Source organism: Leptonotus elevatus, chromosome 18, assembly GCF_054856555.1.
Source record: "Leptonotus elevatus isolate MCC_2025b chromosome 18, RoL_Lele_1.0, whole genome shotgun sequence".
Classification (NCBI taxonomy): domain Eukaryota; kingdom Metazoa; phylum Chordata; class Actinopteri; order Syngnathiformes; family Syngnathidae; genus Leptonotus; species Leptonotus elevatus.
The window spans coordinates 11,459,925-11,476,598 of NC_141256.1; the positions used below are offsets into that span (position 1 = coordinate 11,459,925).

The following is a 16,674-nucleotide window of genomic DNA, read 5'->3' on the forward strand; positions in this document are numbered from 1 at the left end:
AGTTTAATTGAACCATTACCAAACTACTTTAACCGAGTACCCCAAATGTTGGGTTGCGGGTAACCTAGACGTTTACCCACGTTGTGTCAAACACACAACTTTGCCTTTGATGCTAACGCATAATGGGGAATGCCAATAGCATCTGTTGTGGTGATATTTGGACACAAGGATGAACACATAAAGACAGACAATCATATATTCTTTATTCTTTGCGAAGAATGACAAATATTTCTGTCGCGGCTCAAATGTACAGTTCAGCAATCAGCACTACTATATCTGTACGATACTTTGTATAATACTGCTCCCATGTGGCCAATATGGGTGTACCAGAAGAAGCAAAAAAAAACAAAACCTTTTATTTTCTTCTATTTAATTATGCTATTCTATTCCTGTATTTTTTTTTTAAAGCGTGGCAATATAGTGATATTTTTCTTTCGAAAAAACAACAACAAATTAGGCTACAACTTGTTCTATTTTTGTATTACAGATTACAGTAGACCCCAGCACACTCGCAGTTCAACACCCGCGGATTCACCTATTCACGGATTAAAAAATATTTTCTTTGAGGGAAACAAACGTTTTTTTCCCCATTGAATTGAGTGAAGGGAGACGTCATCAGCCGCTTTTCTCTGTCCGCGGTGCTGATCTTTAGTCACGTGACCCTTCCGTTTACTTCACACTCGCCGCCTCTATTGAATCCTTTCTCCTCTCTCGTCTCTCCCTTCCACCATTGGACCGACACAAAGGAAACCGCTTTGCCTGCACTCTCGATTCAACCAGCAGACGAGCCATTTTGTCGCTGCTTTCTCTTCCCTCCTCTCCCTTGCCGTCGACATTTTTTCCACCATCCCTGATCCATCCATCCATCCAAGCATCGGCACGACGCGGTGCCGTCATGGACAGCGACTACTTGGAGAACCCCCTTTTCAGCGAGCTCAAGCACTTTTGCAGGAAAGTCCAGGAGGCCTACAACGATCTCAAGGAGGAACTGACACCCTACCGGGATGAGCGCTTTTACAGGTGACCCACCATTTTTTGACGCTATCGTGACGTCATGTATCACGCCATAGATAGATAGATAGATAGATAGATAGATAGATAGATAGATAGATAGATAGATAGATAGATAGATAGATAGATAGATAGATAGATAGATAGATAGATAGATAGATAGATAGATAGATAGATAGATAGATAGATAGATAGATAGATAGATAGATAGATAGATCTTACGTCTACCAATAAAAAAAATATATATAAAAGACAAACCGGTTTTTGGACACTCCCTAAATAAATATGCGAATAGGTGAATCCGCGGATGCCGAGCCGCGAGTATACCGAGGTCCTCTCATTGCACTTTATCAAACCATAGTGTAATAAAATGACGAAATATTTAAGGAATTAAACATTTTGTGCACCAAGATTTAGGGATGTTGGATACCACTTTTTCCAGACCTACCACCAGTACGAGTACAGTACTTAACTTTTAAGTAGTCTATGAGTACACTAGTACTTTTGATACAGCCCCCCCCCCCCTAAAAAAAGCCAGATAATTTCAAAGAAAGACCTATATATCCCGATATAGCACGTTCCCCTAAAATTGCATGAAATTATTGGTAATTTTCTATTCTTCGAATTTCTAGTTCTTGTCGTAAAACGGCCACAGGAGGACTCAAGAGGTCCGATACCTACAACACTTGTCATTAGCCCGATATCTCGCATCTAAAGAAATGAGATGCGGTTACCCTGGCCCGTCAAATTAAAGTAGATTCAGAAAACACACATCTCAGTTTACTAACACACGCCAGTCTCACTCACGTTCTACGGCAGTGTGTTTCGCTATCTCTCCATTAACGCCCCTCCCCTTTTTGATGACGTCACACTACTGTTTTCGCCCAGCTGGATTCTTCAACACGGATGTAGTATCACTGCCACAGCGACATTTCTTTGCAAAAACGGCACAAATGGAGCCGTAAGTGTTACGTTACGCGTGACTCGAAAACGAGTCCGTTTATTAATATTTTTCTAAATGACAAGTACAATTAACGATCGTGTTTTGATGCGCCATATGCTACTGATAGCGCGTGCTAATGTGGGAAGCTAACTGTGTTGACATACCCGTGTTGGGGACTTTTTACAGGTTATTGGTCAATAATGTCCAATTAATGGCGTCTTTTGTTTCTCCCGATATAGACTGGCGCCCATGCGTCTCTACACGCTGTCCAAAAGACATTTCGTGTTGGTCTTCGTGGTGTTCCTAGCTTGTTTCGGCCTCACAGTTTTAATTGGAATTGCAGGTATGTACTTTATTTAGAGTTGTCTGTTGATACTATTGAGTCACTAGTCTTAAATTTATAACTGCTTTTTATAAAATGCATAACTTTTGTTTTTATAATAGGTCCAAAGGTTATTTCTGAGCAGGTGTACAATGGGGACCAGTTCCTTGCCAAAAATGCCTCAATTAAGGTAATACATTTGGAATGGTGACTATACTAGGTTACCTTACAAAATGTCTTTATTGAAGTACTTCAACGGCAATTCTGTTCATGTTCACGCTAATATTACAAGAAAAAAAAGTTAGTGTTAGAAGCAAATAGTATTTTATATTCTACTACTTGTAATATAGCCTAACAACTTTATTCTTGTAAAATTAGAGCTTTCTTCCTGTATGTATGTCCTTAATTATTTCTCAAACGCAAATTAATGACTTTCTAATTTCTATATTTTCAGACTGGGCCCTTCAATCTACATTCTCCACCTCTGACCACATATCACCAGCAATTATGGCTCACCTGTGTGATTCAGGCTCAACACAGTAATGGTAAGACAATGCAATATTTTTTAAATGCCAGAAACAAAAGTTATTGCAACATATCGTTCTTTCAGCAATGCCGTTTTGGATCTTCTGCTTGATTTAAGCAGCCAGTCACAAGGTGTCATGCCATATCACCTATGACAAAACCCTTCAAGTCTGCGTTTCCGCGTGATTAGATTAGTTCAGTGCACTGTGACAATTTGTGATCTTAATAAATCAGAGCCTTAGCTTTATCAAATTGCATCTCCGCATACACGACGTCCTCGTTTTCCGCTGCAGTGGGCGACTTCCAGCAACCTTTCGAGATCAACGTGGAGCTCAAGGGTGTGATGCAGGACGCCAGCGTGACGCACATCAACGGCGTACGCAGCAAGTCGCGGACGCTGCACTGCGGCGATGTGAGTGTCATCTGTCACTTATTAACACCCCCCCCCCCCGCGTCCACGCGGATTAATGTGCCATTAACAGCCTGACCTGGTTCCAGAAATGCGACGAGATCATCGTTCTGCATCTGGGCTACCTCAACTACAACCAGTACCAGGTCACTGTCAGCTTCAAAGGCCTTGAAAACATCACGTACGATCTCAAGGTCAACTTTGTGGTAAGCTTATGCGCACATGTTTATGCTAACAATAATGTCAACAGTTTGATTAACAAGTGATACGTGTGTTTAGTGGAAAACCTACAATCCCATTTTTTCTCAAGTGGAGATCTGGTTCCGATTTGTCTTCGTGGTGTTGACCTTCATGGTGACGGTGAGAGAGTGATGCCAATTTGATGAGGGAACTTTGTTTAGCGAGCAGACATTTGAAGCCTTCCTTTGCTCCGCTTTGCTCTCAGTGTGTCTTTGCTCACTCGCTGAGGAAGTTTTCCATGCGGGACTGGGGCATTGAGCAGAAGTGGATGGCCATCCTGATGCCTCTGCTGCTGCTCTACAATGGTAATTCTCTACCATACTGTTATTTTGAAAATGTAGGCTTCATGCATTTATTTGAATTAAAAGGGCGGCACGGTGGCTGACTGGTTAGCACGTCCGCCTCCCAGTGCAAAGGTTGTGAGATCAAGTCCGGGCTTCGGTCTTCCTGGGTGGAGTTTGTATGTTCTCCCCGTGCTTGCGTGGGTTTTCTCCGGGTACTCCGGTTTCCTCCCACATTCCAAAAACATGCATGGCAGGTGAATTGGACACTCCAAATTGTCCATAGGTGTGATTGTGAGTATGGTTGTTCGTCTCTGTGTGCCCTGCGATTGGCTGGCAACCAGTTCAGGGTGTACCCCGCCTACTGCCCGAAGCCAGCTGGGATAGGCTCCAGCAACCCCCGCGACCCTTGTGAGGACAAGCGGTACAGAAAATGGATGGATGGAGAAAATGGATGGATGGAAAATGGCAGCAAGATGAGCGACAACACGCCGTACTTCCTTGCAGATCCGTTTTTCCCGCTGTCGTTCCTGGTCAACAGCTGGTTTCCCGGAATGTTGGACGCCTTCTTCCAGGCTCTGTTCCTGTGTGCCCTGCTGCTCTTCTGGCTCTGCGTCTACCACGGCATACGTGTTCAGGTGACCGCACGTGTCATCGCCGCTCTTTCAGGGTTTTTCGTCTCACCGCACACTTGAGGATAACGTGAGTGTCGTTTGATACCACAGGGCGAGCGGAGGTGCCTGACCTTCTACCTGCTCAAGTTGGTCATCGTGGGCCTTCTGTGGCTCTCGGCCGTCACGCTGGGCATATGGCAGACGTAGGTTTTTTTTTATCTGTCGGCATTTCACGGTAGAAATGAATCGGGTCCAACTGAGAGGGATTAAAAAAAAAATATATATATATATTTTTAAATTAGTTTTATATATTTTTAAATAATATATATATATATTAGAGCTGTCAAACGAAAAAAAATTTTTAATCAGATTAATCACATTTTAGAATTCTCATTAATCACAATTAATCGCCTAATAAAAAAGGCTTTTATTATCAAAAATGTTCCCCGCCAAATTTGTTAATGTGTTAATTCTTGTGACATTTAATATTATGAGGACGAACATTTTTTGACCCACTGCACACGCTCATCTTCCTCTTTCTCTAATCAGTTAATTACTTGCCTAATTTAAAATGGGGAAAAAAATGACCCCGATATTTCGACATGAACAAATATTCTAAATGTGATACGCAAACATTCATTAAATGCTTTGCTTTAATGCATGCAGTTATGTTTTTTTGCTCAAACACAACCTGTGCTACCTTAAACGTAGCCATCCGCTGCCACGCTAAAGGATGGTCAAAATTTATAGAGCAATTAATCTGCGTTAATTCATGATTAATGCGATCATTTTTTGTGATTAATTAATCAATTAACGCTTTAACTTTGACAGCACTAATATATATATATATATATATATATATATATGGCAGAAAAAAATCGAATAACTGATTGATCGGCTGATTTAAAAAAAAAAATAATATATATATAATTAATAAAATAATTTCTATTTCCAAATGCTTACGACAGCAAAGATATGAATAACAGGTTGAACATTTGAAATGACATATTTTCTCCTTGCTTGGGACTCATAGGGTCAACGAACTCCAAGACCCCACCTACCAGTACAAAGTGGACATAAAGAACTTTGAGGTGGGTTCAATTGGAGTCATTTCAACACAGCTGACTTTTCCGTTGAATCAAAATTCGCATCCTCCCAGGGCATGAAGTTGTTCTTCCTGATTATCGTTGTCTTCTACATCCTCTACTTGATCTTCCTCATTGTCAGAGCCTGCTCGGAACTCAAAAACATGCCTTACTCAGGTTTGACGCCTCTTGGCAAAAGAAATACAATACAATAGTTGACCACTGTTTAGTGTTTCCGTTCTGTTTATTTTGTGTTTGACATGCTTGTAGATCTGCGGTTCAAGTTCTTGACAGCGCTGACATCTGTAGTCCTCGCTAAAAGGTACACGTGCTCATCAGTGTCTCCTGATTGGTTCAAAATGGTCACCGCTGTCTTTTCTGTCCTCAGCTTGGTCATACTCTACTTGAGATTCGGTGCCAGGGCGCTCCAGGACAATTTTGTGGCTGAGCTGTCCACTCACTACCAAAACTATATCCTTCAAATTTCACCTTTTTAGTAGCAATTTAATTTGAATGAAATGACTTAAATTGACAAATTGTCTTTAACTTGAGACATACCAGCCGAGTTTTTGTCCTTCTACGGCCTGCTCAACTTTTACTTGTATACATTAGCATTTGTGTACTCTCCTTCCAAAAATGCCCTTTATGGTAAGTCACATAAAAGAAAAAGCTTTCATCATCTAATTGATATTAAATTGCTATGTTGATTTATCCATTTTGGTTTTGTCTATCAAGACTCCCAGTTGAAGGATAATCCTGCTTTCTCCATGCTTAACGACTCAGACGATGACGTCATATACGGGTACGTGTGATCAACTTCCTGTTTGAAGTGAGCGATATCCGGCATCGATCTGAGATGTTCCTTTTGTCTTTTTTCCCAAAGGAGCGATTATGAGGAAATGCCGTTACAAAATGGACGTGCCATTAAAGCTACCGCCAACTTCCAGGACGAGAGCGATAGCGACTGATGTGGTAGATGCAAACAAACCCCCCCAAAAAAAGCATCATGTGTATGTGTACATAAGAAGTATTTTCACAATGATACGCTGCAGGTGTACATAAGTATATTTTTAAAACAGGACCACTTCTCCAGAATTGTACTGTACTGTAATTCTACTGAAAATGGAGGCATGTACTTTTTTTTTTGTTTTGTTTTTTAAGTCGCAACCTTTATTTGTTCTTCATGGCCAACTTCCCCCCCCACTGCAAAGGAATTATAGGGCCACTCTGAAAATAAATGTACTTACACTTAAAGCAGATACTTTTGTAAAATTAGGAGGAAAAAGACGAGAATAAATTTGCAATATTTTGGATCATTTAAAGACGTTAGGAGACGTTATGTAAGGAAGTCAAATTTTTTTTCGAGATTAAAGACATTTTTTACAACTGTTTGAATGTTGCCACACTAGTCGTAAAGTTAACATTGTCGTTACAAAAAAGTTGTGATAGTACGAGAAGACAATTGTAATGTTACGAGAGCCGAGTTGTAGCATAAGTTACGACTTCATTCACTTCACATTTTTTATAATATTACAACTTCTAGTAACGTTAGACGTAATGTTAGCACTTCTTGTTTTGTGTAAATGGCAACTTTACTATCATAAAATTGCAATTGTTTTTCTCGTAAAATGATACATTTCAGCATAATTCTCCTAATTTGATGTTATTCTTTTCAGTGTGACCCTAAAACTCTTTTGGACTTCACGTTTTGCTTTTAAAATCACGAGATAAGTGCTCATATTTATTAGGGATATTTTTTTTCCGTCGTTTTGGGGGTTTTGTTTTGTAAAGACAATCTACATTTTGTACTTTGTTGTTGTTGTTGTTGCTGTTGAACTACTGATCTCGCTACTACTGTTGTGGTTGTCAGTGCAAGCTACTGTATGACACGACGTGACCAAAAGTACGTTTTAACATTGTGACGGTTAAGTCAAATCAACGATGGCATGTGAACGCTTCGAGGCCACATTCATTAGAAATCAGAGTAAGTACCATATTTCCTCATTTCTGCAACAGCAACAAAAGTTTTGTAAATGCACTTTTGTAATTTATTTGCTTACATTTTGTACCATTATATTGATGATTTATGCGAATTTGTACTTCAGCTACTGTTGAACATTTCTTACATTCTACTATACAATCATCTTTGCCTTTATGTAGATGTATTAAACAGTATATGTTCTTTTCTTTTCTTCTTACAATATGCCAAACATTTGCCGCTCTTTGCTTCGTCCGAGTTTACAGGGAGCCCAAGCATATATCATCACATGTATTCCGATCGAAATGGTGCCTTTTCTTCTCGTCAAACTTATTAAATGGTTAACATGTGCGAGCCCCCCCCGTCTTTCGATGTGAATGTAATGTTGTCGGTTTCAAGTGCTGTAACAAGATGGCGGGGCCTGATGTATTTAAAATAAATGAAGGGGAAAAAAAATCTCTGAAAATAATGACATATAAATGACTCATTTTATTCACATATCCATCATATGCACGTGGGAATGCAGCCAACATGGTCAAAGATATTTAACATTCAGATGGCCAAGCCAAAAACGGTGACGATGCAACACATGGACTTATTCTCCCACTTTACTGCACAGCTTCCTGTTTGAGACAACAAAAGATGAGACAATAATAAAGTAAAACTAATCACCCTTTGAAAACTCCTGACGACGTAATGGAAAGTACGTTTATTAAATTTTTTTTCACCATCAGTAGAGTTGTCCCAGAAGCACGAGCTGGCAGTCTGCAGTCCCGCCCCGTTGTTCTGCATGATGACGCATGTGACTTGAAAGAAATACAACTTATTATTAATCCACGCGAGAGAGTACGAGGTGAGTATTATCCGTTAATATTGACACCAACCGATGTATTTGAAAGGCCTTCCGAGCTTGCACAATTGACTGAGGCTCTGCTCCACAATGGTGGTGCTCCACTGGTTCACCCGGATGTGTTGGTAAGAGCTCGTGCCGATGGTTGATTCTATGGACTGCGGTACAAAACATGCAATACTGTACATGCATATGTCAGCGAGTAGCGATACCAGCCATATTTTAAGGTAATAGTACTCTTGACAGTAGGCCCTCTTGTGACCGTTTTACAATCAAGAACTAGAAATGAGGAAAAGAAAATTGCTATTAATTTCACACAATTTTAAGGGAAAAAAATGCTACATTGACTGAGATATATATAGGTCTTTCTTTAAAATTGTCACTTAAAACAACAGCAGCATTAATTGTACAATTAATTAAATTAAATACTAACACGCTAAATACTATGATTATTATTATTATAAATAAATCACTTTTAATAAAAATTAATGCAGCGATGTTTAAAACAAAGCTACGTAGAATGGTTTATTTTATTGTTGATTATTTACAATAGAAACATTTACCAATTAGTTCATTAAATCAATGAGAAATTAATAGATACATTCGTACAAACGAGCTAAAAAAATGCCCATTAAAAAAGTCCCACCACAAATGCGTGGCTACCGTATCCATGGCAACCAGCACGTCGCCAAACGGGACACCGTTAGCTAGCTAGATGGCTAGCTAGTAACAGAGCAACAAAACAACCCACATAATTAGATAATGTTCTATATATATATATATATATATATACATATATATATAAAATTAATATTATTTTAATTTAACTTACGTCTTTTACTAACTTGGTGACATCTTCCACGACAAACGTAGTCTGTTGACGAGACACATGAATAAGGAATGTGCATCAATCGTAGCCATCGTACCAGCATTAAAATGTTGTTTTAATCGGATCAAAGTGTAAAATGAAACCAGTGCGTAATTACAACGATGATGCTCATATTAATGACCCTTACCTCATCTTCGCCTTCTTCCATTTTCGTGCAAATAGCAAAGGCTTGGCTCCGAACACAACTTCCGGTTTACACAAAAAGCGGTCCCGTCAAAATAAAAGTGTTTCTATGACAACGTAAGACGAATCACTGCAATGCATGTTACATGTGTTTAGCGTTCTTATTTTTCCGCAGGCCACATTGAATTCAATACATTAGTAAAATGTAACCTCGCTTATTTTTTTTAAGCATCTTATGGACAAGTGGACTACTGAAAATTCCAATTTAGTCGAAAACGTTTGAACGCTAAAAGCTTGCATTTTAATGATAAATTCAACGTAACCTATGCTATGCCTTATTAGTTAATTTACTACACTTTTACTTTACGCATATTATACTGTATATAATTTTTTCTTACATTTACCCACATTGGGGGTAATTTTTTTTAAACAATGTTTTTTGGTGTGTGCTTGTGTCTTTTATTTACAGTTGTGTGCGCCTTTATCGCCCACAAATGATAACGTAAAAAAAAGAAAATAAACTAAATCAAACAATCACAAGTTCTCCCTTTATTTCAATGGCGTCTCATTTCTGTGTGATGGTGAAGGAGTTTTGGTCTATGAGCTTTCCAACTCGCTCCTGTAGGGTCTGGACCACCTCGCCGAGTATGAACACATGCGTGTCATCCAGGTCCTTCAGGATGAACTTTTTTCCCAGTGCCATAGTCTCATCCAGGTACAAGAGGAACTGCTTCATGGCGGGGTCGCTAGGAAATAGAAGGTACAAGACAAGTTCACATACCCCTCAATAATAGCTTGTAGATAACATTGATAAATGTAGAGTGGACTTTTTTTTTTTTTACCATTCGACAAGGACGCCTTTGTGCACGTTGACCATATTGATTGGTGTATTTGAGACCTGTTGTAGGAAATATAGTTGCATATTATACACCAGACAGCCGTGTTGAACTGGCTGATAACCATTTTGTAGCCACAGCGTGCTACCGTCTAAACTCCCGAGTTTAAAGGGACGTTCGCCGTGATATTCGCACGTTTAGTACACGAGAACTAAAACATTTACATAGACATTAAGTATATTTAAAAAAAGATGAACGTAACCAACCTGGAATCTGTTGTTATTGTTCGACGCGAGCTTGTGCGTCTCAGTTTGATGACGACATTTCACTTCCTTACTCTGTTAGAGGAGGGACGCTCTTTTTATTTTTTTATTTTATCCAGTAATTTCAATTTACAATCAGGATCAGGTACGTTGAACAAGTATCGTTCAAACATAAACATAAAAATTAAAAAAAACAAGAACGCTAGGGGGTAACTAAAAAACACGTCATGACGCTCATTTGATCGCTTTGTTCACGTTCACTTCTGCAGCACTAGTTGTAAAAACAAAAACAGAAAAATAAAAAAATAATCGCTGAGCTGATTTGGAGAAACTGGCACAGGAGCTTGATCGGCTTCATCCCGTCAGCCCTTTTTCTTTTCGGGTATAATTGTATGGGAAAAGTGAATGTTGTAAATATCTCTATAATTGTCCGAAAGTAAAAGTGAAGAAATAAAAACAAAAAACTACGTACGGCAAGCGCGTAGGGACGGTTTCGTTAAATGAAGTGCGCATGCGTCCAAAATTTCGGCAGGTGTGTTGCCCAATTTTAAAAGTATGCATATCAGTGGCGTTTACAGTGAACCGCCAATCGATTAGTGGTAAGTTTTAAAGGTGAATATTGAATTTTGTGTCCGTTTTATGTAAATATCTAAAATACATTTTAAAATTCTAGCATTTTAACAAGCTGCCAGTTAGCTTTTACTGTTGACACAAATAGCATATGAGCTACAGTAAGCTCAACAAGTGATAAATTCAGTTATTAAAATGCTTGTAAATACATATCTTAAGAGAAGTGACTTAGTTGAGACCTCCAACTTAACACATTTTATTGTCATCCTTTGTGAAATGTGTTGTGACTGCAAAAGATTGAAAATAAAATGTGAACAGTGCTAGTTTGTTAAGACATCACAATAGGACCCTAACTAGCCACATGAGTATGTGTAAAAAGCATAAATTGACAAATTAAATCCAAAAGTGTAACGTTGGTCTTTTAATACTTAGTGGTAAGCCAATGTAATAATTAAGATACAAAACTTAAAAATCACGTGTTAAATAAGCTGGTTGGTCTGACTTGAGAAAATTAAAATAAAAAGCAGTTGCACATCTTTCAAGGTTACAATGGTCACTTTTAAAATAAGCTTTGAAATCCACTCGGCATTAGTGAGAGATTGGCATCCAGTTTTCTACTTTCACTACTGGAAACTCTTCACTGGTTTTTCATGTTATTGATCATTTTAAATGGACCGTAATCTTTACAGTGATAAAAGACAGGTTTGTAATCAATGCGGGTGATGAACATTTGTAGGTTCAAGTTGCTTGGAGCGTGCTGGTGTTAAAAATGGTCATCACCGGCCGATGGAACTGTGCAGTACTTCCTGGATGAACCGGAGGCTTCGCTTGTACAAGAATGAGTCCTTCCTCTCTGGCTTGCAGATGCTGAGATGATCCACATCCACCTCGATCAGGTCCCCGATGCCGATATCTGGAACCACAACAAGGCCGAACAAGGTGAGGAGGGTCAAGTTAGGAACAATTCTATTAAAAGTCAGATCCATGGGGGTGCTTGTCCACCCCTCAAATGCGAAATTAACAAACAAGTAAAATCTTTTATATTCCCATTTCTGTAAATGTGTCTGAGTGATTCGGGTTTTTTTTTGGTATTCATAAAATGCCCTTTAATACAAGATGTTGGTACTTACTTGCAGACTGTGCTGGCACCACCAGAATCTTGACCATAGGGCCAATGTTTGTGGGCAGCGTCTCGGCAAAGCTCAGCACCTTGATCTCTTTTTCTTTGGCCATGTTCAAAAAGTTCTCATTCAGGTCACGCAGTGCTGGAGAGTCTAAAAACATCACCTTGTGGTTTATGTGTCGAAAAAACCAAAAATGAACTGTTTTACATTTGGGACCTCCTCACTGACCTCGGCAAAGCTCTCTGACCTCGATTGAGGGGAAAAGCAGATATCGGACACTGACGGAGTATTCTGCCATGAAGGTGCCGTGATGGGGAACGCTGTAGAACAAAATGCCTTTGGTGTTCTTGAACAGGTCCTTCATGGCTGGGTCCTCTGAGGCGTCAATCAGCATTTTTTTCACCAGTAAGCCTAATAGAGAAACAGTGTCGGTAATTTAAAGTAATATATTGTAATTCTAGAAGTGGAACTGGCAGAGTTGTTTACGGCTCAGACTTTAACGAAACCTGGGAAATCACACCAGAGGTTATTTTTGACCGTTCCAAGACACCCACAGTTGTAAGATAGTTCAACTCCAGCATACCTCCCATACTGTGAGCGACCCAGACCACCGGCCGGTCTCCAACTCCCGCCATCTTAAGCTTTTTGAGCAGCTCTCGACTCCTGTAGGCCAAAGACTTTCTGAGGAAAGACAAATACAGAAAGAATAAACCAGCTAATCATTTAGAACGACAATATTTCCCTCATATGTTGGCCAGGAGCATTTATTCACTCAAATGAGAGTAGTGAGTGTCTATAAATGGTCAAGTCGAGGGAAGAGGGCTTTTATTGGTCAAATGCATTTTTATTTTTTTCACATAAATTGTTCGTAGGTGTGAGTGTGAATGGCGGTTTGTTTATGTGCCCTGGAATGGACACCGGCGCACCGTCGACCCTCGTGAATAGAAACACAGTAGAAAAATGGCTGACGGACGGATTTCTGACCTCTGATTCTCGGCAGGGCACTTGGCCATCCAGTCACTAAGATGGCTGTCGTACTCCACTGATAACACCCTCAGATTTGGACAATCTGTGGCTAACCACGTCTGTTAATTAGAGAACATCAAGTTTCCACATCAATACAAAATCTCGCCACAAAGCAATTTGGCGTCCTCGCCTTTGGCCAGCACTCGGTGTAATCGTCCCCGCAGTCTTTGTCGTTCTCATCTTGTAACGCGCTTCGGTCTCTCTGGCGCCACGTCTTAAAGGCCGCCCCCAGGATCCCGTGGATGAACAGCACGTCTGCCTTGATTGGCTGGCTGGGATGGAACACAAAAAGAGTTGCTTTGGAAAAACGACAACACAAAAAGATATCGGAAAGAGGAAGCGAGAAGAGCTTTCGTACTTGCCACGCGTTTGCGGGTGAAGGATGTAGACGCCGTCTGGGTACTTCTCCTTCACCGTCTCCCTGTCCAAGTTGGCCAGGGCGCGAGCTGCATGGGAGGCCTCCATGACGTGGGGAGACTGCACCATCTCGGCAAGCACTGACAGCCACCCTGGATGTCAGGAAGAAGAGTCCGAGGAAATTGAAGTTTAGTAAAAAACAAAAAAAAAAACGGGATTTTCCACATTATTTATTTTCTTTACCTGACTGCACGATGGCCCGGTGAACTTTGTCATTTAGCGCCAGATTCCCGATGATCCGCACAATGTTCCTTTGTATATTCTTGGAGTCTCGACGGAGCTGATAAACCCTCTGAAGGAGCTGCAGGCCTCCGTTGGACACGATGTGGTCACAGTGGCTCCTGACCTGCGGCGACAAACACGCTACGCTCGTTCGGGGGAAGTTTACACGGTTTTTGAAGTGACGCTTCCACAGTACCTTGGAATGCTGCACCAGGGCCTGTAGGCAGAAGGACTCCACCTTCTCCGAGGGGACAGACGTGAGGCTCTGGGCGTAAGGCAGGCCGTTGCCGCCAAAACACCACAGACCGCCCTTTGCGGCACCACATTTGAAAAAGATGAGGATGAACATGATTGGTCTATAACAGTCACAAGACCGATTTATCGTTACCCTCTGCGCTGCTAACGCCTGAGTGCTTTCTCTGAGGGCCAGCGAGGTGAAGTACTGGACACATTTGTCCACTTCGGACTGCGGCAGGGAGGCCAGCAACTGCCTCAGGCCGTCCTCTGCTGAGAAACCCTGTCAAGGAAAATTTGGTCAATTTGCTATTTTGGGACGACAGTAAACCAAGAGATACGTTAGCGTGATCATCGTCCAATGCCGATACTTGCATCGTCAAGGTGAGGAAGTGCGGGCGGGCGGAGGAAGAATCTCAAATCTGCTCGAGGAGTCCGAGCAAGGCCCACCGCGGTCCTCTGGTCTATCACCTGGGCTGCGGTCTGATACTGGTAGTCTTCGTCGTCATCAGCATTGATCATGTTATTGCGATGCGATCCATGTTGTCTAACACAACAACAATTCGTGTTAAGCTTACCATGCCAGTGGTAATTGTCCGCCAGTTCCTGCACAGCTTGGATTCTGAGCGCACGATTGTCAGACTGGGTCCTCTTCAGCAGGACCCACAAGGCCACCTCATGTGGGTCTGCATCCACGTTACTGAGCCGTTCTAAAAAAACAAAAACAAATACAGACAATGTAAAATAGGTGACTAAATAAAATAAAAAACAATTACAATACATCTGATATACTGACCCTAAAGAGTCTACAGAACTACCGTCGGATCACCACATCGAGCTAATTACAAACCTTGCAAACTTTGCGTCATCAACCCGGCAGCTGGTTTTTAAAAGATACAAAATTAATGGATTCAGCATCACAGTCTATTACGGTCCAATGAAAAGGTTCCAACAACTGAAGTATTGTGGTGTGAGTTTACAGTAGTGTGCTCTTTCTAAATAGAAGCCAAATGTTACTTTTTTTTCCTGATCACTATTCAGAATCAATGCTTTTTTTTTTCTGTTTCTTACCATCCAATGACTGCAGCAGAAACCGCGAAGAGATTTCTAGAAAGCGCCTGGCCGCTTTGTGAAGTTCCCTCCTTGTCTTGTGTGTGAGCCCTGGAAAATATCACCCCCCCACCAAAAAAAAATCACTTTAATTTAAATACAAGCCTTTATGAGAATTACCAGCCGTTAAGTGATGAGAGAAGGTGGGCACACTTCCTCTGAGTATACCTTGACCAGGGGAAGTGAGAAAACGTACAGTACAGGAAATACAGTTGAAAGAGGAAGCAAGGAAAAGGAAGCAATGACAGAAGATGTCACCGAGCACCTGGACAAACTGTATCATGGCCGTCACAGGAAAAAAAACAAAAAAACATGCCTGCCAGCAGTTTAGCCAGATGTGTTTCCTTTCTCTTTAAGACCTTTTAAAGGGATGGTGAGTATGATTTCTAAGTCGAAGTACAATGTTTTTAGTTCAAAATCTAGTTAGTATACATATGGAGAGATATGGATCCTGTTATGTGCTACGAGAACAGATGGACCCAACTTTACACCCGGGTATTACCTGCAGCGAAGTTCTCATTTTCGTCAGCGGGATTGGCTCGCAGGTAGATGTAAGACTTGTACTTCTCCTGGAGAATCGCACTGGTGTCGATGGTCACAGCCTTGTCCAAGGCAACCACCTCGTACGTGATGAAAAGGCAGCCTCTGTAGAAGTGTGGAACCATCAGAAACAAACCTCCAGAAATTAGGCGATTTTAAAAGACCTACCCTAACACCATCGCTCCTGTTACCTTGGCAACCTTCCCTAGGGAAAAAAAAAAACAGATTCAACGGTCAATCAGTCTCCATATGTAGGGACACACTTTTTTTTTTCTTCCTTGCAGTGACTCACTTAAATCTCTCCAACGTAGTGTCTTTGTCACGCCAGGCAAGCCGGACGTGCTGAGTCTCCTGCATCGGATCAAGCGCAGTGCAGTCGCAGACATCCTTCTGGAACTTGGGAGGGGAGATCATGGTGACAAAAACAAACACGCACGCACGCACGCACGGGACATGTCAATCCTCTAATAACTGTCCTCGAGGTCTATCGAGCATGTTTCGATTGTTCCTCTTTATGTTGAAGCATCGAGCTCCCTTATGTGAACTCGTAGATGTACATTTGGAGAGGTAAACAGTTTGGACACGCCAAAAATACTAAATGTAGTAGCAAGGTGCTAGTGAACAAACGACGTGACCCGTCAAACCAAGTTACATTTCACTTTAAAACGAGCCTGCGTTGACCTAGTGCAACATTACGTACGTCAACTGTCTCACGCGCGCACATACACACACACACGCACACGAAGCTAAACTAACTCGACTGACAGCGACCTTTAAACTGACAACGCGTCCGACGTCAAGTTTGACGTGAGGTGCAGTGAGTTTTCCAATCGTAGTGTCCAATTGCGAAATTAACCAAATTACCGGCTTTTTGGCGTTGTAAATGTTGTCCAGCTGATGCGAGCTGCGGCGCCCGTTTTTGATAAATATGTCGCACAAATAATACGTCACCACTAGTGGAAACGCCTCCTACTGTGGCATGTAGTTGAGTGTGTGTGTTTTTGGGATTGATTTCCATTATGGCATGTCCTTTAACAGCTAACTCGGTTGTTTGATGCATAC

General features: G+C 41.1%; 4 protein-coding genes across 6 annotated transcripts; 1 reads left to right on the forward strand and 3 right to left on the reverse strand.

Annotated features, from left to right (window-relative positions):
• The first annotated feature begins 631 nt into the window (after positions 1-631).
• Positions 632-7,762, forward strand: tmem181 (transmembrane protein 181). Of its 2 annotated transcripts, none has more exons than XM_086061547.1 (17): positions 632-1,020; positions 2,194-2,297; positions 2,399-2,466; positions 2,731-2,821; positions 3,095-3,213; positions 3,300-3,416; positions 3,490-3,570; positions 3,656-3,755; positions 4,239-4,369; positions 4,457-4,548; positions 5,379-5,436; positions 5,505-5,607; positions 5,701-5,752; positions 5,819-5,901; positions 5,989-6,078; positions 6,166-6,232; positions 6,314-7,762. In XM_086061547.1, the coding sequence occupies exons 1-17, from the start codon at positions 896-898 to the stop codon at positions 6,396-6,398; spliced, it is 1,566 nt and encodes a 521-aa protein (XP_085917673.1). In that variant the 5' UTR covers positions 632-895; the 3' UTR covers positions 6,399-7,762. The 2 variants fall into 2 exon arrangements, with proteins under 2 accessions (XP_085917673.1, XP_085917674.1); XM_086061548.1 differs by lacking the exon at positions 632-1,020 and adding an exon at positions 1,874-1,972.
• Positions 7,763-7,882: 120 nt separating this feature from the next.
• On the reverse strand, positions 7,883-9,370 carry dynlt1b (dynein light chain Tctex-type 1b). Its single transcript, XM_086061549.1, has 5 exons — positions 9,275-9,370; positions 9,091-9,132; positions 8,293-8,416; positions 8,137-8,214; positions 7,883-8,031 (listed from the first exon to the last, which is right to left on the reverse strand). Exons 1-5 carry the CDS (start codon positions 9,293-9,295, stop codon positions 7,961-7,963), a joined length of 336 nt encoding a protein of 111 aa, XP_085917675.1. The 5' UTR covers positions 9,296-9,370; the 3' UTR covers positions 7,883-7,960.
• A 429-nt stretch (positions 9,371-9,799) lies between these two features.
• Positions 9,800-10,522, reverse strand: gtf2h5 (general transcription factor IIH, polypeptide 5). Its single transcript, XM_086061404.1, has 3 exons — positions 10,373-10,522; positions 10,113-10,168; positions 9,800-10,016 (listed from the first exon to the last, which is right to left on the reverse strand). The coding sequence occupies exons 2-3, from the start codon at positions 10,145-10,147 to the stop codon at positions 9,836-9,838; spliced, it is 216 nt and encodes a 71-aa protein (XP_085917530.1). The 5' UTR covers positions 10,148-10,168; positions 10,373-10,522; the 3' UTR covers positions 9,800-9,835.
• Positions 10,523-11,179: 657 nt separating this feature from the next.
• On the reverse strand, positions 11,180-16,549 carry serac1 (serine active site containing 1). 2 transcript variants are annotated; one of them, XM_086061101.1, is made up of 18 exons: positions 16,477-16,549; positions 15,905-16,008; positions 15,781-15,817; positions 15,575-15,717; positions 15,034-15,123; positions 14,813-14,842; positions 14,541-14,672; positions 14,338-14,459; positions 14,117-14,245; positions 13,925-14,038; positions 13,690-13,852; positions 13,448-13,598; positions 13,220-13,361; positions 13,048-13,148; positions 12,647-12,744; positions 12,292-12,474; positions 12,070-12,213; positions 11,180-11,852 (listed from the first exon to the last, which is right to left on the reverse strand). In XM_086061101.1, exons 2-18 carry the CDS (start codon positions 15,996-15,998, stop codon positions 11,716-11,718), a joined length of 2,010 nt encoding a protein of 669 aa, XP_085917227.1. In that variant the 5' UTR covers positions 15,999-16,008; positions 16,477-16,549; the 3' UTR covers positions 11,180-11,715. The 2 variants fall into 2 exon arrangements, with proteins under 2 accessions (XP_085917227.1, XP_085917228.1); XM_086061102.1 differs by lacking the exon at positions 14,813-14,842.
• Positions 16,550-16,674: the final 125 nt, after the last annotated feature.

Coding starts and splice junctions, on each gene's coding strand:
- tmem181 (XM_086061547.1), top strand. CDS start 896: ATGGACAGCGACTACTTGGAGAACCCCCTTTTCAGCGAGCTCAAGCAC. Junction 1,021..2,193: donor CGGGATGAGCGCTTTTACAG/GTGACCCACCAT, acceptor CTCCCGATATAG/ACTGGCGCCCATGCGTCTCT. Junction 2,298..2,398: donor AGTTTTAATTGGAATTGCAG/GTATGTACTTTA, acceptor TTTTTATAATAG/GTCCAAAGGTTATTTCTGAG.
- dynlt1b (XM_086061549.1), bottom strand. CDS start 9,295: ATGGAAGAAGGCGAAGATGAG. Junction 9,133..9,274: donor TGGAAGAAGGCGAAGATGAG/GTAAGGGTCATT, acceptor TCTCGTCAACAG/ACTACGTTTGTCGTGGAAGA. Junction 8,032..8,136: donor CTGGGACAACTCTACTGATG/GTGAAAAAAAAT, acceptor TGTCTCAAACAG/GAAGCTGTGCAGTAAAGTGG.
- gtf2h5 (XM_086061404.1), bottom strand. CDS start 10,147: ATGGTCAACGTGCACAAAGGCGTCCTTGTCGAATG. Junction 10,017..10,112: donor AAAGGCGTCCTTGTCGAATG/GTAAAAAAAAAA, acceptor TCTATTTCCTAG/CGACCCCGCCATGAAGCAGT.
- serac1 (XM_086061101.1), bottom strand. CDS start 15,998: ATGTCTGCGACTGCACTGCGCTTGATCCGATGCAGGAGACTCAGCACG. Junction 12,745..13,047: donor TGCCCTGCCGAGAATCAGAG/GTCAGAAATCCG, acceptor GTCTTTCCTCAG/AAAGTCTTTGGCCTACAGGA. Junction 11,853..12,069: donor GGTGCCAGCACAGTCTGCAA/GTAAGTACCAAC, acceptor TTGTGGTTCCAG/ATATCGGCATCGGGGACCTG.